This window comes from Cebidichthys violaceus, unplaced genomic scaffold (genome assembly GCF_023349555.1).
Source record: "Cebidichthys violaceus isolate CVI_PGR_0920_01 unplaced genomic scaffold, fCebVio1.0.p SCAF_1, whole genome shotgun sequence".
In the NCBI taxonomy this organism is placed as follows: Eukaryota; Metazoa; Chordata; class Actinopteri; order Perciformes; family Stichaeidae; genus Cebidichthys; species Cebidichthys violaceus.
In genome coordinates, this window is record NW_027176262.1 from 19,167,819 (window position 1) to 19,184,592 (window position 16,774).

The 16,774-nt window shown below is 43.5% G+C and overlaps 1 protein-coding gene across 1 annotated transcript in view; it reads left to right on the top strand.

Annotated features, from left to right (window-relative positions):
• cdon (cell adhesion associated, oncogene regulated) overlaps window positions 1-10,502 on the top strand; it is a 34,143-nt gene extending 23,641 nt beyond the window's left edge. Inside the window, exons 10-19 of the mRNA XM_068713902.1 lie at window positions 172-288; window positions 915-1,118; window positions 2,020-2,201; window positions 2,851-2,956; window positions 5,550-5,672; window positions 5,934-6,125; window positions 6,712-7,019; window positions 7,167-7,246; window positions 8,274-8,539; window positions 9,776-10,502. Coding sequence (XP_068570003.1) covers window positions 172-288; window positions 915-1,118; window positions 2,020-2,201; window positions 2,851-2,956; window positions 5,550-5,672; window positions 5,934-6,125; window positions 6,712-7,019; window positions 7,167-7,246; window positions 8,274-8,539; window positions 9,776-9,930 — 1,733 coding nt within the window. The 3' untranslated portion in view covers window positions 9,931-10,502. The remainder of the gene's footprint in view (window positions 1-171; window positions 289-914; window positions 1,119-2,019; window positions 2,202-2,850; window positions 2,957-5,549; window positions 5,673-5,933; window positions 6,126-6,711; window positions 7,020-7,166; window positions 7,247-8,273; window positions 8,540-9,775) is intronic.
• The last annotated feature ends 6,272 nt before the right edge of the window (window positions 10,503-16,774 follow it).

Genomic DNA, 16,774 nt, shown 5'->3' on the forward strand with positions numbered 1-16,774 from the left:
GTAACTGCAGCGTTGTCGAGTGGAAACCTCAAACCCACCCCGATTAAAAAAAAAAAACAGCTCCGCAAACCAGGAGGAAAGTTCAGCTCCACGTGCTTTTGGTGGAACTGATAGCCCTGAAGAGTTGTTGGGCCTTGTTTTTCTTACCTGATTTTCTTCCTCCTCTCTCAGAGAAGACCACCACCTCCAACAAGAATCCGTCCAAGCCTCCTGTCATCTCGATGCCCCCTAAAGCTCCAGAGGACAAAACCACCAACACACACTTTGGTGTCGTCATACACGACAGAGGTAGGTCTGCGAAGTCCTGTTCTGTCGCTGCAGCTGCTGGACTGTGAGCAGACAATGATCACGGGATGTTTCTGAGGAAGTTATGGGGCTTTCTGACGAGTAGGTTATTGTGGAGTTCATGACTGGACCGTGTTGAATAGACCTCAGGGTTTAATGTTCAGATGTGGTCTGCTTTGTTTCTTTGTGCCTTGGAGTACAAACAGTGACACGATAGTTGACACCCTGTAATGACTCTTTGAATGAAAGACGCTGTAAGCAGAAAGCTGTGAGATTGCACACGGCTTTTTGGTCAGATCTGTGTTCGTGCATGTATACTGGCATTACAAGCAGTAACTCACATTGGTCTTTTCACTAACCCTCCTTTCTTTCTTTTTCTCTCTCTATCTCTCTCTTACTCTTTTCTGCCCTCTCTAAGTTTGTGGCTAAGAGCCCAGGCAGTAAGTACACATTCCTCCACGTCATGCCGTCTTTTTTTTTTTTTTTTTTCTTTTTCTGTGAACTTGTTCCATCCTCACATGAGTTGGGATGCAGTCATCACGCTTGCCAGTTCTCTCTGTGTGTTTTTCATTGGATTCGCAGAAGTTTGCACGACTCAAAGGGTTATTCCTTATTTGTTTCTCTCCCAGTACCCGAGGCCCCCGACCGCCCCACAATCTCCATGGCGACTGAAAGTTCGGTGTATGTCACCTGGATCCCGAGAGCCAATGGTGGGTCTCCGATCACAGCTTTCCGTGTGGAGTACAGACGCGGCCGCAGCGCAGAGTGGGTTGTGGCTGCGGATAACATCTCACCTCTCAAGCTGTCTGTGGAAGTTCGCAATCTGGAGCCTGGTGAGCTTTCACATGGTTCCAAAAGTTTCTCTACAGTCCAGTGAAGCATGACATGATTCCTCTGCCCAGATAAGGGTTTCTTGATCTAAAATCATCATATGCTGCTATATGCAAGGCTCAACATTTAACTTTTAAAAATGGTTGCCAAGCTGTCAAGCTTTTATTTGCCAAAATTATTTAAAAAAAGCTTTAGTCACTTATATTTTAAGTAATTAAGATACGCAGTTATACATTGTCTGGTTCCCGTTCTGACTGTAACTGCACTATTTAAATATCACTAACGTAGCCAATAATTAAAATGTATTTATTATGGGGAGTACTTTTTGCTATCAGCAGCCCCCGTCTTTTATATGTTGGAAAGTGGTTGCCACTGATGGAAGCCAACGGCCTAGAATTGGTTGCCATTTTCTCAAAATGGTTCTAAATAGCGACCTGGCAACTGTTTATGTCGAGTCCTGTGTGTGACTAGTTTGCTTATCTGTCTTGTCTTTATTTTTTGTTTCACTGCTGTATAGTGACTCATCCAACCAGCTGATATTTGACAGTTTTAGTTTATTTATTAGTGACGGACAAATATAGGCCCAACTATTAAGCATGTAATCATTGTTTTTGACACAACAATAATGTTGTTTTTGCAGCCTGGTTATGACTGTGTTAAAAGTACAGAACATATCAAATAAAGCTATAATGTAATAAAATAGACAGGATGTTTAATAAAAAGGATTTAACACTAATACCTTTCTAAACTTAAGTACTAAGGCTAAAATGAATCAACAAGGACAGCAGAATTGGGTATCATCATGGCTGGATTTAATTTATTGATCGATGCCACGGGATGAAAAGTCATCGCTCAGCACCACTGCACTGTGACATTGCCCCAATCATTGCTTTTCTCTCTCAGGTTCCTCCTACAAGTTTCGCGTGGTAGCCATGAACATGTACGGCGAGAGTCCTCACAGCATTCCCTCGAAGCCGTACCAGGTGCCACAAGCCAGCCCGCGTATCGCAGACCGTCCTGTGGTCGGACCTCACATCTCATCTACAGACGCCATCAGTGACACACAGATCATGCTGCGCTGGACTGTGAGTACACCACTGACATACAACATCCATAAGACTGGTGGAAGAAGTTGTAGTTCTGGGTCATAATTCCTATCCGTGATATGTACATTAAATTGTACTCCCCAAGTTACTTGATGATATCCGGGGGGGAAAATGTTGTAGTTTTGGATGCAGTAAAGTGGTTGTTGGTGAAGAGCGGATAAGCTGTTGTTTTATTTAAAACCTACCTGATGACGCGTGTATCTTGCCTTGGTGGACCCTATTAATGTCCTTTAGTGTAGTATCTTTTCCAGCTGGCTCACCTGTGTTTGAGCTGCTGGTGGTTCTCAATCAGACCTTTAATTGAGCGGCTGTGCTGATTAGAGCTCTGCTCTAACAGAGATTAAGAGGCTCTGTCCGTCTACGCTGTGATTCCACTCTCTAAAAATCTGTTTCTCCTCCTCACCGCAGTTTGGGCTGCAGATATTTCCCCACATGTACTTAACCTCAGACGGTCTCATTATTTCCTGAACTTTAGACAGAAAGTGCAATCACAATCTTGCTTGCAGTCCTGTACATCTGCTGATAACAAGCCCCGCCATTAGCTGCCGGAAAATGTCCTCTCGTTGTATAATAATTGCCCACCAGATTGCTGCAGTCTAACGTAATCTTTTTTTCCATCCCCATCCAGTATAGCCCCTCGAGTAACAACAACACTCCAATCCAAGGCTTCTACATTTACTACCGGCCCACGGACAGTGACAATGACAGCGACTATAAAAGAGATATGGTGGAAGGTGAGTGGAAATGCACATTTTAATGTTTGCATGTCTGCATTTTGACTGCAGATTTGAGTGTGTAGCTGGTGTAGATTGTTTGTCGACAGCCCTGTCCTGTCCCGGATGTTGAGCTCACGCTCTGCAGATAAACTGGGAGTTGGGCGGGTAATGGATACTCACTGTCAAGAGCGGGGTGTAGTGAAGAGGGGCATTTCTGCTGTTTGATTTATAGAGAGTGCTGTCCCTGGGCAGCAGGGCTTTCTAAAATCTGTTTTTAATAAATGGTTGCCAGAGCTGAAATATGAGCCCAGCCAGAGAAGAGGGGCTCAGGTTGCTGGGTGGAATGCTAACAGTGGAGCCTGGTACAGGAAAGGAAGGAGGGACATCCTTTCACTCCGCCCAACTCTCCTCTCATGTGTACCTTAAGTCTAGTTTTCCACAACGTCCTCACTGTCAGGGACATTTGTGTAGGGCAAGGCTTTTGGTGATTTGGTAAATGTCAAAAGACGTCAATACATTAAGTCTAAAATGTTCTAAATCCAGTCAAAAAAAGTGACGTTTTTTACAATGTCTAGGTCACATGTTACTGTTTACTCGTGGTGCAACGGATCAAAAAATTCACGGTTCGGATCGGATCAGCACAAAATATAACTTTTAAAGATCCCTGATCACTTTTTTTTGTCGCCAAAACTAATTGCTAATTGATCATTAATGGTCCATATCAGCAGATACAGATCCCTTTGTTGTTTGATTATAGTAGCTGGTCTACAAGGCTCCATCCGTCCCAAAAATCATTTCAACTGCTCTCATTTCAAAGTCGGTGTAAACCATCAACAATTCTAAATGTTATCTTTTTACTTTGCTATAGTCATCTATAGTGGGGTTTTTCTTGGTAAAATCTGAATGTTGGTGGATAACAATTGCAGTAAAACTTAACTTCACACTGCGATGGTTAACGTTAAACTGTGTAATTAATCAGCGGTTCATATGCGTGCTGAAGCGCGAGGGGATATCCGTACGGATCACAGATCAATATTGGTTCGTTACACCACTACTGTTTACCACAGGAATTCAATGTATTTTCATGTGTAGTTATGACCTGCTTCTACATTCTATATAATTATTTAGATATGTACATCTAATGCCATCTACAAACTTTTCAGCAAGCCACACTGTCAAAGCCACTTTGTAAGATTTAACATTTAGATTATAGATTTTATTGTCTCCAAGGGGAAACTCGTCTCCACAGCACTGTACATGTCAGACAGCAATACATATAACAGCACAATAACGACAGCACAGAATGACAACAGTACACACTCGGGTCCATTCTGCGGGGCCTGCTGTTTAGGGCAGCTATGGCTGCTGGGATCAGGCTTCTCTTAAAGCGAGCCCTTCTGCATCTCCGTGCTCCTTACCCGCACCTGTCATTTAACTTTGGCAACTCCAGCATAACAAAAAAGACACTCTGGCAGACACAAAGCACTCACCGCACCATTCTTTTCATCAGCCCATGTCCAGATGTGTTTTTACCTGCAAATCACTAATTCGGTGCTTATTTTTTTAGTAGTATCAGTAGTATCACCTTTTGATATGATACTTTCAGTACTTACACAATTCTTACTTGGATACCATACTTTGAGGAATATAAATACATTTATCTACATAACTCCCTTTTTTGTTCAAGAACTTTGTCTAAACAAGACCAAACTAATAATCTGACAAACCACTCAATGCCAACTTTTATCTGACCCCTACCCAGCAGTTTAATTCTCAGTACTTCTGTCACATTTTGCTCGGCCCACAAAAGGTGCTGAGGTTCAGTACCTCGCTTTACATGCCTGCAGTAGTCACTTTCCTCTCGGATAATCTTTCTGTGTCCTGTTAAACAATGATAAAGTGAAATCTGTTACTGAGCAAAAACCTGTGTGTTATTTGTGTATTAAACGTCTGTATTGAGTCTGATTTACAGCACAAAGTGGATTTAGCTTCAGCAGCAGCTTACTTCTTTTATTGTTCCTACTTGCGGCAGTTAAAATCTACCTTGGGGCGGAGTAAGCCGAGGTGCAGTGATTTATAATACTTCATATTAAACCAAACACAGCAAGAACAGCACCTTATTTCTGCCTCATTTGTTTGAAATGTAGCATTTCCATGTTGGTGATTGGCGTCTCATCTGTGATTCCAAAGCATGAAAAGTGTGTGTGTGTGTAAGTGTGTGTGTGTGTGTGTGTGTGTGTAAGTGTAAGTGTAAGTGTGTGTGTGTGTAAGTGTGTGTGTGTGTAAGTGTAAGTGTGTGTGTGTAAGTGTAAGTTTGTAGAGTTGGAATACTGGAGGCAAGCCAGGACAAACATGACGCTGCCATATATGGAGCTCATCTAGAGTAAAGCAACTGTCTGGGCCCTGGTGGGACTGACAGGAGGCTGAAGCAAAGAGAGAGAGAGGGGGGTGAATGACAGAGCGAGCATGAAAGAACATGACCTGAGGTGTGAGACATGAAGAGGAGGAGGGATTTGGAGCAATGCAAGTCACCGCTGGCTCATGGAGGAAGTGATTTCTCACCTTTGTCCCCCTCATTTTTTTTCCATCTCCCTCTCTTCCGCCTTCTCAGGTGTAAAACACTGGCACATGATTGGACATCTCCAGCCGGAGACCTCCTACGATATCAAGATGCAGTGCTTTAATGATGGGGGAGAGAGCGAATACAGCAACGTCATGATCTGTGAGACCAAAGGTAAGTAAATACTAGCTGTACTGCACAATAAGGGCTTGTGCATCAACCAAACCTCCACTTAATCAGAAGTCCAGGCATGTTTCTGCAAAGGTTATAACTTTAATGACGGGTACAATGGGCATAATTACACAACATAAATGTACTTTTTTACGAGAGCATCAACAATGGTTTGCATTCTATAGTTCGGTACTGTTATTTTGCTTGGTTGCTATCGGGTAAAAAAAGCTGTTCCTCATGACCCCTCCTCCCTCTCTGCTGCAGCACGTCAGTCCCCGGGGTCGCCCAGCCAGCACCCCATCACCCCACCTTACCCTCACCCGCAGGAGCCCCCAAGCCCACCTGGAGGTCTCCTGTACCTGATTGTGGGCTGCGTTTTGGGAGTGATGGTGCTCATCCTGCTGGCTTTCATTGCCATGTGTCTGTGGAGGAATCGTCAACAGAACAACATGCACAGTGAGTGTACAGACAAAGCTTGCATAAAAGAAGTATAGTTCCTGCTTACGGTGTGGGATTTTGGATGTGTTCCAAAACCATCCATCACATAGTGTGAGTTTTGTTCAGTTTTCTTGTAGCTAAAATGAGTTTGCTGCACTAGTGCCCATACAAAGGGTTAACTCCATTTTAAGTGTCTCATATTTAAAGATAGTTGGCCCCAAGACAGCGTGTGCTTCATAGTACATATATGGATCCCACATTGCTGGCAAAAGTGTTTGCCATTGTTGGATGGATTCTTTAACAGACCAGATTGCCCAGATTGAATCACAGGTGCTCACTTTCTGCGTGAGAAGGCAGTGAAATTACCGGAACATTTATTTACTATCCAAAAGATTTGAAATGTGTGTGTGTGTAATAAAACAAGGAAAGTAAACAGCTCATTCATAGGACCACTGTCAGCAATATTTGCCTATTTCTGTAAGTAACAATTATTAACAAATTATTATTATCTTGTTGTGATTCATTATTTTTGTCATACTGGTCTCTGCCCCTATCCTAATCGTTCTGCCTCTCCATCCCCTCTCTCTCCGTCGCTCTTCTGTAGAGTATGACCCTCCCGACTACCTGTACCAGCGAGCAGAGATGAATGGCCATGTCCTCGAGTACACCACTCTTCCTGGCTCCAGCCGCATCAATGGGGGCGTCCATGGTGGCTATGGGCACAGTGGTCCCATGTTACCCCAAGGGTGCCATCACCTCCATCACAAACTCCCCAACGGCTTGGCGTTGCTCAACGGCTCCGGCAGCCTGTTCTCACCCGGCCACCCACACGGCCACCCACACGGCCATGATGGCACCCTGCCCCACAGCACCCACGAATGCGAGCACTCGCACCCCCACCACCACCATAATGTGAGTGCTGCACCACAAAGTACTCCAGACCTAGAGACTGGATGCCTTATTCATATCCATGACATTCAAGTTTTAAATGACCCGGTATTTTACAGCAGCAGATGCAGTTTGGTTTGGCTAAATGTGGTGTTTGTGCTCTCTCGTCAGGGTGGAGGCATGTACACAGCTCTTCCCCAAACAGAGTCGTCTGATTGTATGAGCTGTCAAAACCTCTGCAACAACAATAGGTAAGAGAATTTAATTTAGTATTGTGTGATATGTTTTGCTCTGTGTGGATATCTGGGGCAATTCATTTCTGGGTTTTATTTTTTCAAGAAATCTGGGAATTTATTGGTGTTTATTAATCAGAAAAGAAATCAATAATACGAAAATCCGGAATGGGATTTGTGGAAAATTGGCAAGACAGCCCAAGGACATTCTGAAGTTAAATCATTTGTCTTTTTTTACTTATATAATCCAGAGCTCAATTTTTTTTTATTGTTTTTATTAAAACTTTCATAGCTGTTTGTCACAAGAGCACCTTGAAAAAAAATTAAAAAGATGAGCCTTGTGGATATTGTGTGGATATTGCAAGGAACTGCACAGCACTCGTATTTCATAAAATGCCGCCAAGTAAAAGAGCGCTAACACACACACACACACACACACACACACACACACACACACACACACACACACACACACACACACACACACACATTTCCCCTCCTGCTTGTCCTGTTTATGTACTTAAGGGTCCCCACCATCACAGTTTACCCTGTGTGCACCCAGCCAGCAGACCTAATGAGCCCTGTGTTTATTTACCTCCGGCTGCTGGGAAAAGAGGGGGTGTGGTCACAATCCAATCATGTGCCGATAGAGGGAAGCTGAGTTCAGTGAAACATGGTGAAGCTGGCTGCGTGCAACTCTCTGGGCTCGCGAACTTCACCGGAGGGCAAAACCACAATGTGTCCCAGTTATTTAGAGGCAGTGAGACTGGACCTTTAATCTCCGGTTGGACTGTTGAAAACACTTTATTTTGCAGCTGTGCGACAGTGCTCTTGTTGTGTTAAGAGCTGTCATCGTTTTGTACACGCAAGGGGTTTCTGTGTCTGGCGGAAAATCCACAGATATCTGCAGAGAGGACGAACCAGAGCGGTGTGTGTAAAGCAAAATAAGCTGAGAGTTGTCAGTGGGTGAGCACTCAGCAATGCACGGGCACCGTTATAAACACATGTCCCACTTTTCTTTCCATCTCTCTCCGTCTCTGAGCAGATGTTACAACAAGACCAATGGCAATTTCTCCAGCGGCACTCTGCCTGTAATGCATCGTGTGGCACCATGCCAGCAGGACGGTCTGGAGATGGTGCCTCTGGGCCAGGTTTCGTCGCAGTGCCACGGCCCCGATAGCCACATCATGCACTCTGGTGACCAAGGAGCGGACGCAGGGTGCCAGCCAGACGAGCACAGGGAGTCCTCGCCCTCACAGCATTCCTGCTGTCTGGTCGGGAACAATGAAAACTGTATAGCAGACAATACTGGTGAGACACATTTTTATACCAAATGCCCACAAAATCTTTCCTTGTATTTTGTCTTTTTTCCTCCTCCGGCACTTTTGTCTTTTTCTTCCTATTCTCTCCTTCTGGTGTTTTCTCACTACAGATACAGAGAACTCTGTTTATTTCTATAATTTCAGGTACTTTTTGGATAATCTTTGAATCAAAACACCAATTAATTGCATCATTAGGCTATGGAATAATACAAAAACTAGACCAACTTGGTGCAAATAACTTTAAAATAATTTTCTTATTGTCAGCAGTAATACTATTTAGTATAATAAAGGAATATGATCACAGAATAAAAGGGTTATAGTAATACTTAAGTAGTACTTAAATTTCATTACATTTTAATTGCAAGAACACTATTTAGTGTTTGGATGGTAGCAGTGTCTCTTAATGGTGGCCAGTGGAGTATTTCATGATAAACATAACATAGCAAAATAACGCAAAATAAGAAAATTATGATCAGAGTGACTAATGGCTTTTACAGTAACCTGTAGAACTGTACTTTTCATCAAACCCATAGCTTATTGTAACTTTAAGCTTAGTTAAAGGACTAGTCTGATATTTCTATTACGTTCATTTGGTAAATCTAATGCTACAGCCAGCAGGGGTTAGCTTTCCATTAAGGCTGGAAAAGTCTCGTCTTGTTGACTCCTGGAAGTCCCTTATCCTGGCCATGAAAATATCTGGCACATACCCCTGAAAACTGTGTGACATGTTAATTTGTGATATTAAAAGGCTTAAATCTTTGGAAAGTACCAGGCTAGCATTTTTCCCCTGCTTCCAGTCTCTGTGCTAAACTAAACTAATCTGCTCCAGGCTGTAGTTTCATTTCTACAGTACTGTTGTTTTAAGACACATGGGGTGTCTCTGGGTGCTCTGTAGCAACCCACTGCACCTAAATGCTCATGATGGGTTTCAAAGCAGAGGACAAAGGTCACGTATGACGATTCTAATAAAGTTACGTTTTTTGTTGTTGTTTTTTTAGTTTACACTACAGCTAAAAACACTCATGGTTCAAAACTTTAATAAAATCGACAGTTGTTCTTCTTCATGCTTTACTCATAAGTTTTTGTGTCATTACCAATCCTCATGTTGTATGCAGACAAACTATGCAGCATCACCACAAATTACACTGTGGGCCTCTCCAGAATCTGTTCTTGTCTTTTTTAATATGAAGTAGAAACCAAAGACTCTCTCTCTCTCTCTCTGCAGCTGAGGAGGAGCTGGAGTGCATGGACATGGAGGGGCCTGTGGTGTGCTGGGAGAGTCTTGGCCTGCCAGACTTGGACTGTGACGAAAAGCCTGGGTGGATCTCCAGCAGCAGCCTGGCAGGCGAGCTGATCCAGCCCTGCCCACAGGAGGTCTGAACACAGGCCACACACAAACACACTCTCCTGCAGCGTGGAGGGCTTAGAGAAACCACACAGAGAAGACTGGACGAGAGACAGTGATGAGACCGTCACAGAGGAAGAGGACCAGCGATGGGCGAGTCAGAGACACTGCATGTTACAGTGACAGGGACACTGAACGTTCTATGGACTGAGCTGAGATGAACAAAGTGTGGAAAGAGAGCGACTACAAGAGACTGAGAGCAAGGCCAGATGGAGGGAAACACAAAGAGCAAAGGAAAAGTTGCTCAAAGACAGAAACGATATCCCACTGGGTGGAAGACTCTCATAAGATCAAAAACTCTTGCGACGACTTATTTATTTTTTGTAGTAGTGAAATATTATTTCATATGAATGTATCTGTTTTAAAGTAAAAGAAGTTTGTCTTTTATATTATTTATGCCTTTTGGATGAGAAATACTTTTTATTTTTTGTTGTTTTGTCCCTCTGTGTTCCGCTCAAGTGTGGAGATTAGCAATTGTCTGTGTAAAGTTTTGTAATAATATAAAGAGAAGATATGGAAGAGTAAACGACAAACTGTTTTCAATGTCTTTCCCTCCCCTCCTTCATGTGCGGCGCCCAATGAATGTTTGCTGTAGTGAAATTCCCGGCCTCAGTCCAAACCCATCGATATTTCTGGCAGGCCTTTGAAGTGGCTCTCTGATGGGCTGTTCCACTGCAGTGACCCCTGAATGGGGTGAACACTCCCTTCACTGTTCAGATTAAGGGCTGCTGCTCTTTGCTTCAGTGAATACTTGATAGCTCATCACTTAACGCAAAATGCACTGTTGCTTCGTGAGCACTGTTGACCTACTGGCCCCAATCTGTTAGAGAGTGGGGAAGTTGCATTAAAACAGAATTGCAAAGTGTGAGCAGCCCTCTCACGCAGATCTTAGTATGTTAAAACTGCTCTGCTGCCAGTAACAGAATATTTTCGCATCCTTTTTAATTTTGTGGTGACAGGTGAAGTTTATCTGACCAGGTGAGATTCTGGTATCGGGTACAAATCTCCAACCACAGGAAAAAAGACTAAATCGAAACGCAAACAAGCAGCAAATGCTCCATCCAGAGAAAACTTTATCTTTTCTCATCAATGTGGCATTCATGTGGCAACCATGTTTTTTCACTTAACCCTGACAATGCAGATTGCGTCATTTCGTTGTATCGACAAAGAAGTTGCAGTAATTAAGGGAAATTGTTTATGGAATGACAAAAGGCTAAATCACCCAAACTCAAAACTAACATACGAATCAAAGATCATCTGCAGGGTCTAAAATACATTGTGATTTGTTTGCACTGGCCCTTTAAGTATGCACAAATTGGGAAGGTTGGCCATCTGTCCCAGTTTAATGACGTTACATTCCATGATTTCTGGGAAGGTTGAATTGCCAGTTGGAGCTGCTAAAATGCAAAGTTGTGTGATGTAGCTTTAATATCTGGCTGTAAAGAACAAAATGGGCAGTGGTATATTAGGAACAGACGGAGGCTGAGTTCAGTTGAGTAATTCTGTCGTCAGAATTACTCAAAAAGTTGTGCTGTGTGATGCTCCTGGTGTGTGAAAATACAGCAGATAACTCATTCATAAAACAAGTTGTAATATAATCTCATGTTTCAGCCTGCCTTAGCCAAACCAATTTTTCTGAAGGCTTAAACCCTCCATTGGTTTTAAAATAATCTCCATGATGTGCTGGCTGATTGGAGTTGATAGGCTTGCAGCGGGCAGATGACGGGGCTGGCCCTGCTTCACTGAGGATGACTGCGGTGCAGGCTTTCCATGCTTGGTGCCTGTCTGCCTGTGTTTGTGCCAGAGTTGGCTGCCAATCCCCAGGCCCTGGCTCGCCTGGCATCTCTCCGCCCCCTGATGGTATACGGGATATTCCTGGCAGCCGGATTTACTCGCCTGCTGCTGAGGCGTGGCATAGCCTCTTCCGGCTGTTATTTTTAGCCTCGATGGAAGCTGGCGGCATTCGTTCACTTGACTTGACTTAAACTCAGTTCTTTCCCAGGAATAGTCTGCCTAAGTATCTCAGCCTTGAAACCGTAAAGTGTTTCACTTGTGCACTGATTTGATTTTGTTTTTGAGTTGTGGATCCAAAACTAAAAGTGACTCACGACCCAGAATGATGGGAAGAACTGGCCATTCTGTACAGAGTCTCTTTAGGTTTCCATTCTTCTTTTATTTTACTTCCATGCAGCGGCTCAATCGAGAGTCCGTTCTGATTCTCTTGCTGCCATTAGGAAGAAAAAAAAGGAACGAAACAATGGGAAGGAAATGAAGCTGGAAAGGAAAGAGAAATGGTCTGGGGAGGGACAGGGGATGCTGACAGATGCAGGCTGGGCTGATGAGGAGAAGATAAGGGCAGGGTTGTCTCTAAATGAGCTGCTCCTCCATCTCCCACGTCTATCAGTCGGCACTCTGCCTCAGCCCTGCACCCTCTACCCACGCAGCTACAACCCTTCATTAAGGAGCCCATGGGAACAAGAAAGCTCATTGTCTGCCCTGGAATTTTCTGCCCCTTGCTGCAGAGCCGACCTGTTAACGCCAGTCCCTCTCCCCTCCGCCCACCATTCTTCCTCTCTCTCCCCTCTCCAGCACGCCCTGAATGAATGCAATTCCTATGAATCGGGCAGTGTGTTGTTAAGTTGCTTTATTCAGCCCCGGGCGGTTTTATCCTTGAGATGTCACAAACCTCAAGTGAAGCGTGTTGTGGTTGGATGAACTCCAACGGCATTCCAGCGGATCTCTGCAAGTGATGAGCTCATTATGCAGCATAAGACTAATGATCTATATGTTTCCGCCATATCCGCTATTTATTTGTTATCAGGCTCAAGTCTTGATCCATGAAAATGACGCACTCGTGCTGGTGTAACTGCAACATTTGCAGACTGCACCTGTCCGAGATAATCAGGGAAACTGTCTCATCTTTATCCCAGCTGCATCTATTTATCTGCCCCCATTTTCTCCCTGTCAACAGACTTCTCAATGTGTAATCGCACCGTTTTGGCTCAATGATGAGTCTATTGCTGACAAGCAGGTTGGACCTGTTGACCTGAGCCAACTTTCAAAATGAAATTAATGGTATTCGCGAGTCAGGAGAGATTCAGAGAAACACACTCGCGGAAAAAGAAGTCAGCCGTGTAGTAATTTCTATTCATCAAGCACTCTAGAATAACTGTGCACAGATCTGAGTAATGATGTGTTGATTTTATACAGATGAATTATTTAAGAGAACATTTGTTTTATGTGTAAGGATTTCTGTCAAGATATCTGACGGTTCAAAAGAGCTTAAATGCCCCCCAGAAATTATTCTGGAATGACAGTTTGCAGCCTCGAGCAATATGCTTTAAAATGTTGAGATGTGTCAGTCAGCTCTGGAGGTTTCACAACCTCTCACTTTGCTGAAAGTGGCATTGCACAGTAGTGAAATAACGAGCACAGTCTAATGCACTTAAAGATAGAAAAACAACACAGTGGGGTGGTAATTACAATATAGCAGAAACAGTAATGACCAATGTATTTCAAGAAAAACAAAGAGAAAATAGTTTTGTCTAATAAACCTGCTGTCCAGATGGTTTTAATAAGGAGCACAACACAAGACTGGTCAGATATTTGAAATGGAAACCGCAACCTCAGGTCTACATGGTGTCACGCTTTATAAGTTTATATAGCTACCAAGACTGCAGGGGACAATAGCTATCATTGAACAAAGTGTTTCAGTGTGTATTACAGTCCAGTCCGGTTCATCCAAATGACAAAAAACATTTTCTCAATTAATTCTTGTGGTATTTTTGCAGGTAGTTTGGGGTTTATTTGCCCAGGTTTTGAGTTTCTGAGATTTCTGCCTCCATCCTAATACAATGGAAGTGAGTAGAATTCCAGTTGCGATGCTTACATAATTAAAAATCATAATCGACAGAACACAGTGTGATTGTTGTTTTAGAGATTACTTCTTAGATAGAAAGTACTACTGATGAAATTGCAGACTGTGAGGTCTGTGGATTGTGCAGAGCAATCAGAACCTTTTTTCTAAAGACACATTGAGGCGGTACTCCCAAGTATTTTGCGTTTCGCAAGAACATATTCTAAAAGCACAAGAAACAGATTTAAAAAGGGAATGGTCAAAATCATATTCAGTTTTTTAGTAGCTTGTATAGGTCAAGGTACAACAGTGCTGGATCGTATACTTCCAATAATGGAAGCTATTGGATGCTCCAATAGCTTCAGTTATATCAGAACTGATATGTTGTGATGACAATATACTTTGTGCCGGTGTCATATGAGTCAAGCGAAGTGCGTTCAAAACGGAACAAGCCTACTATGTAGGCCGATATTGGGAAGACATGCCATATATGTCAAATTAATTTGTTGACCATGGGGGTCATATCAAATTCAAAACTATTATTCAGCAGCCCAAAACGCGCAAGAGAGGCCATTTAGTGAGCGATTCAGAGATCTCGGGGTAATTCTCACATATAGGCCCGGCTTCTATTTCGGGAGGATTTGTGTAAAGTTTGAAGAGGTGGCATATAATTAATGTTTCCAGACATCGAAGCAGAGTGTTGTTCGGTACTTTTAATCAATTTGAAACGGCCTCAATAGCAGCATCAATGTCGTCTGTAGTGATCTCCATTGTTGTTATTATTACTCCTTGGTTCCGGCACACTGCTCACACCAAATCAAAGCAAATGTTTGATGTGTAAATTGTAATGTACATGTCCACTGGTGAAATTCCACTCACATCCATTGGATTGTGTTGGGGGGCAGACAGATATCTCAAATCCTGGGCAAATAAGACCATGGCTGCATGATTAGATGCCACTAGAGATACGTTTGAGAATATGTTTTGTGGAATTTGGATGAACCCGAATTTTAAAGCGGAAGATTTGAAGATAGACACCATGGTCATGAAGCTTAAAAGTAGACATTATTCTTAGACATTATTAGACATTACTTCTGAAATGATGTGACTGATGTGAACTGAGAGTTATTATCAGTCATCTTCCACATCCAGCCGGGTGAAGTAGAAAGTTATCTTGGCCCCGTTGTCTGTATCATACAAAGCCTGACAGGTGTACATCCCCTCTGCATCTCTCTGAAGCTCCTCTATGACTAAAGCAGAGGTGTTGACGGGCACCTGCATGTGGCCTAAGCGGCTGGACTGAGACTGGAGCTTTGGGCCTTGCCCATAGTTGTAAGCCACTGCTACATTATTATCAGTTCCTGGTTTGGTGAAGCCCCAGATGAAGATGGTGGGCATCGTGGAACCACAGTCCAAGGTGACTGAGCCTCTCACTGTCGCTGTGGCGTTGGAGCGAATATATTCCACCTCCTCTGGGTCGAGTATCTCCAGACCTGTAACACAAGACACCCGGAGTCAGTTACTATCACTGTAAGACGAGAACAGCTCTTGTGTTGTTTTCCACGCAACGACAAAAACAGCCCCAACAAGCTCTGTATTGGCAGATGTTTATTAGTGAGCGTCTTCAGAAAACTTTTGCAAGACCTCACAGTTCGTTGGGAATGGACTGCGTCAGCTCCTGAGGATGAGCAACGCATAATTAAATGCACTCTCAGTTTATCTGCCTCTGGCCTATTTGATGGATCAAGTTTTGCTTCCCTCCCTCTGGCTGCGCTTAGCAATTTGACATAATAATGGCAGCAGTTTGTAATAAAGAGGAACTCGCCTCAACTTGTCTCAAACTCAACATCGTCGTTGTTAAGGAAAGCTAAAGTACAATGATCTTTTACCTTGTAGAGGAAGAGCCAGCCAGCAGAGGAGCAAGCAGAAAGAAGGGATCATCCTCAGACTCCCTGTTGTGCCGCAAAGCTTCAACTGGAAACGTGAAGTTAGGAGGCTATTTAAAGCGTATCACAGAGGTGCACGCGTGTCTCCTCTCCAGTCCACACTGCTCTACACACTGAGAGTGACTGAGCAAAGCTGAAGGACTGACAGGGAGAATTCTTTCATACTACTAGATTCACTTTAAATTATTCATCAGTGCGTCCACCTCCCCAGTGTTGCTCCATTTTGCCTGTCTCTCCACCTCTTCCACTCATGACTAGGCTAATGGCTAAACCTGAGACTGAAAGGTGTAGGGTGTCAGGATGATGCCGTCGCGTCATATATTATTGAATAAACCGGTGGAAATAGCTTTTTCAGAAATTCCATTACTTCCAATGCGGAAAATCGCCGTGGATCCTTCCTCGCAAAAACATGCCGGTTATTATTTACCCTATGAGAGGCATGCAGTCAGAATAAAATCACAGCTGATTCACATTCTCAAGACTCAGTGGGTTAGGGTTAGCCTGACATTGTGCCTTTTCCAAGCGTAGACAGGTGTGGATGATGGAAGCGGTGCACATAGACACTCAGACATGCATGGGTTTTTGCATTATTCATGTATGGATAATACATTCCTTAAATGCTTATTGAAGTAGGACACTCATGCAAGTATCTTGCAAAGAGACTTTGTTTGGACTAGATTAAGGAAGAGACAAACAGTTAGCATCATTAGTAGTGCCAGGCAGCAGCCACCAGTATTAACTCTGTTCCTCAGAGCCTCAGGCTGATGTTTGGGCCTGCTCGCTGCAACAGAGAAGGCAGTGCTGCCCTGCATGCAGCCCATAAACCTGCTCTTACTGGAGGCAGCCCCAGACTGAGGATGAGGCTCTAATTAGTAAGGACTTAGCGTTCAGCTCTTTTTTTGGGGGGGAAAGCAGGACTATATTTAGAAGGCTGTTGGAAGACAGACAGATATAATAAAATGCAATATAAAACAACATGGTTTCTGAGAGCAGAGAGGACTGGAAGATGAAATGCAA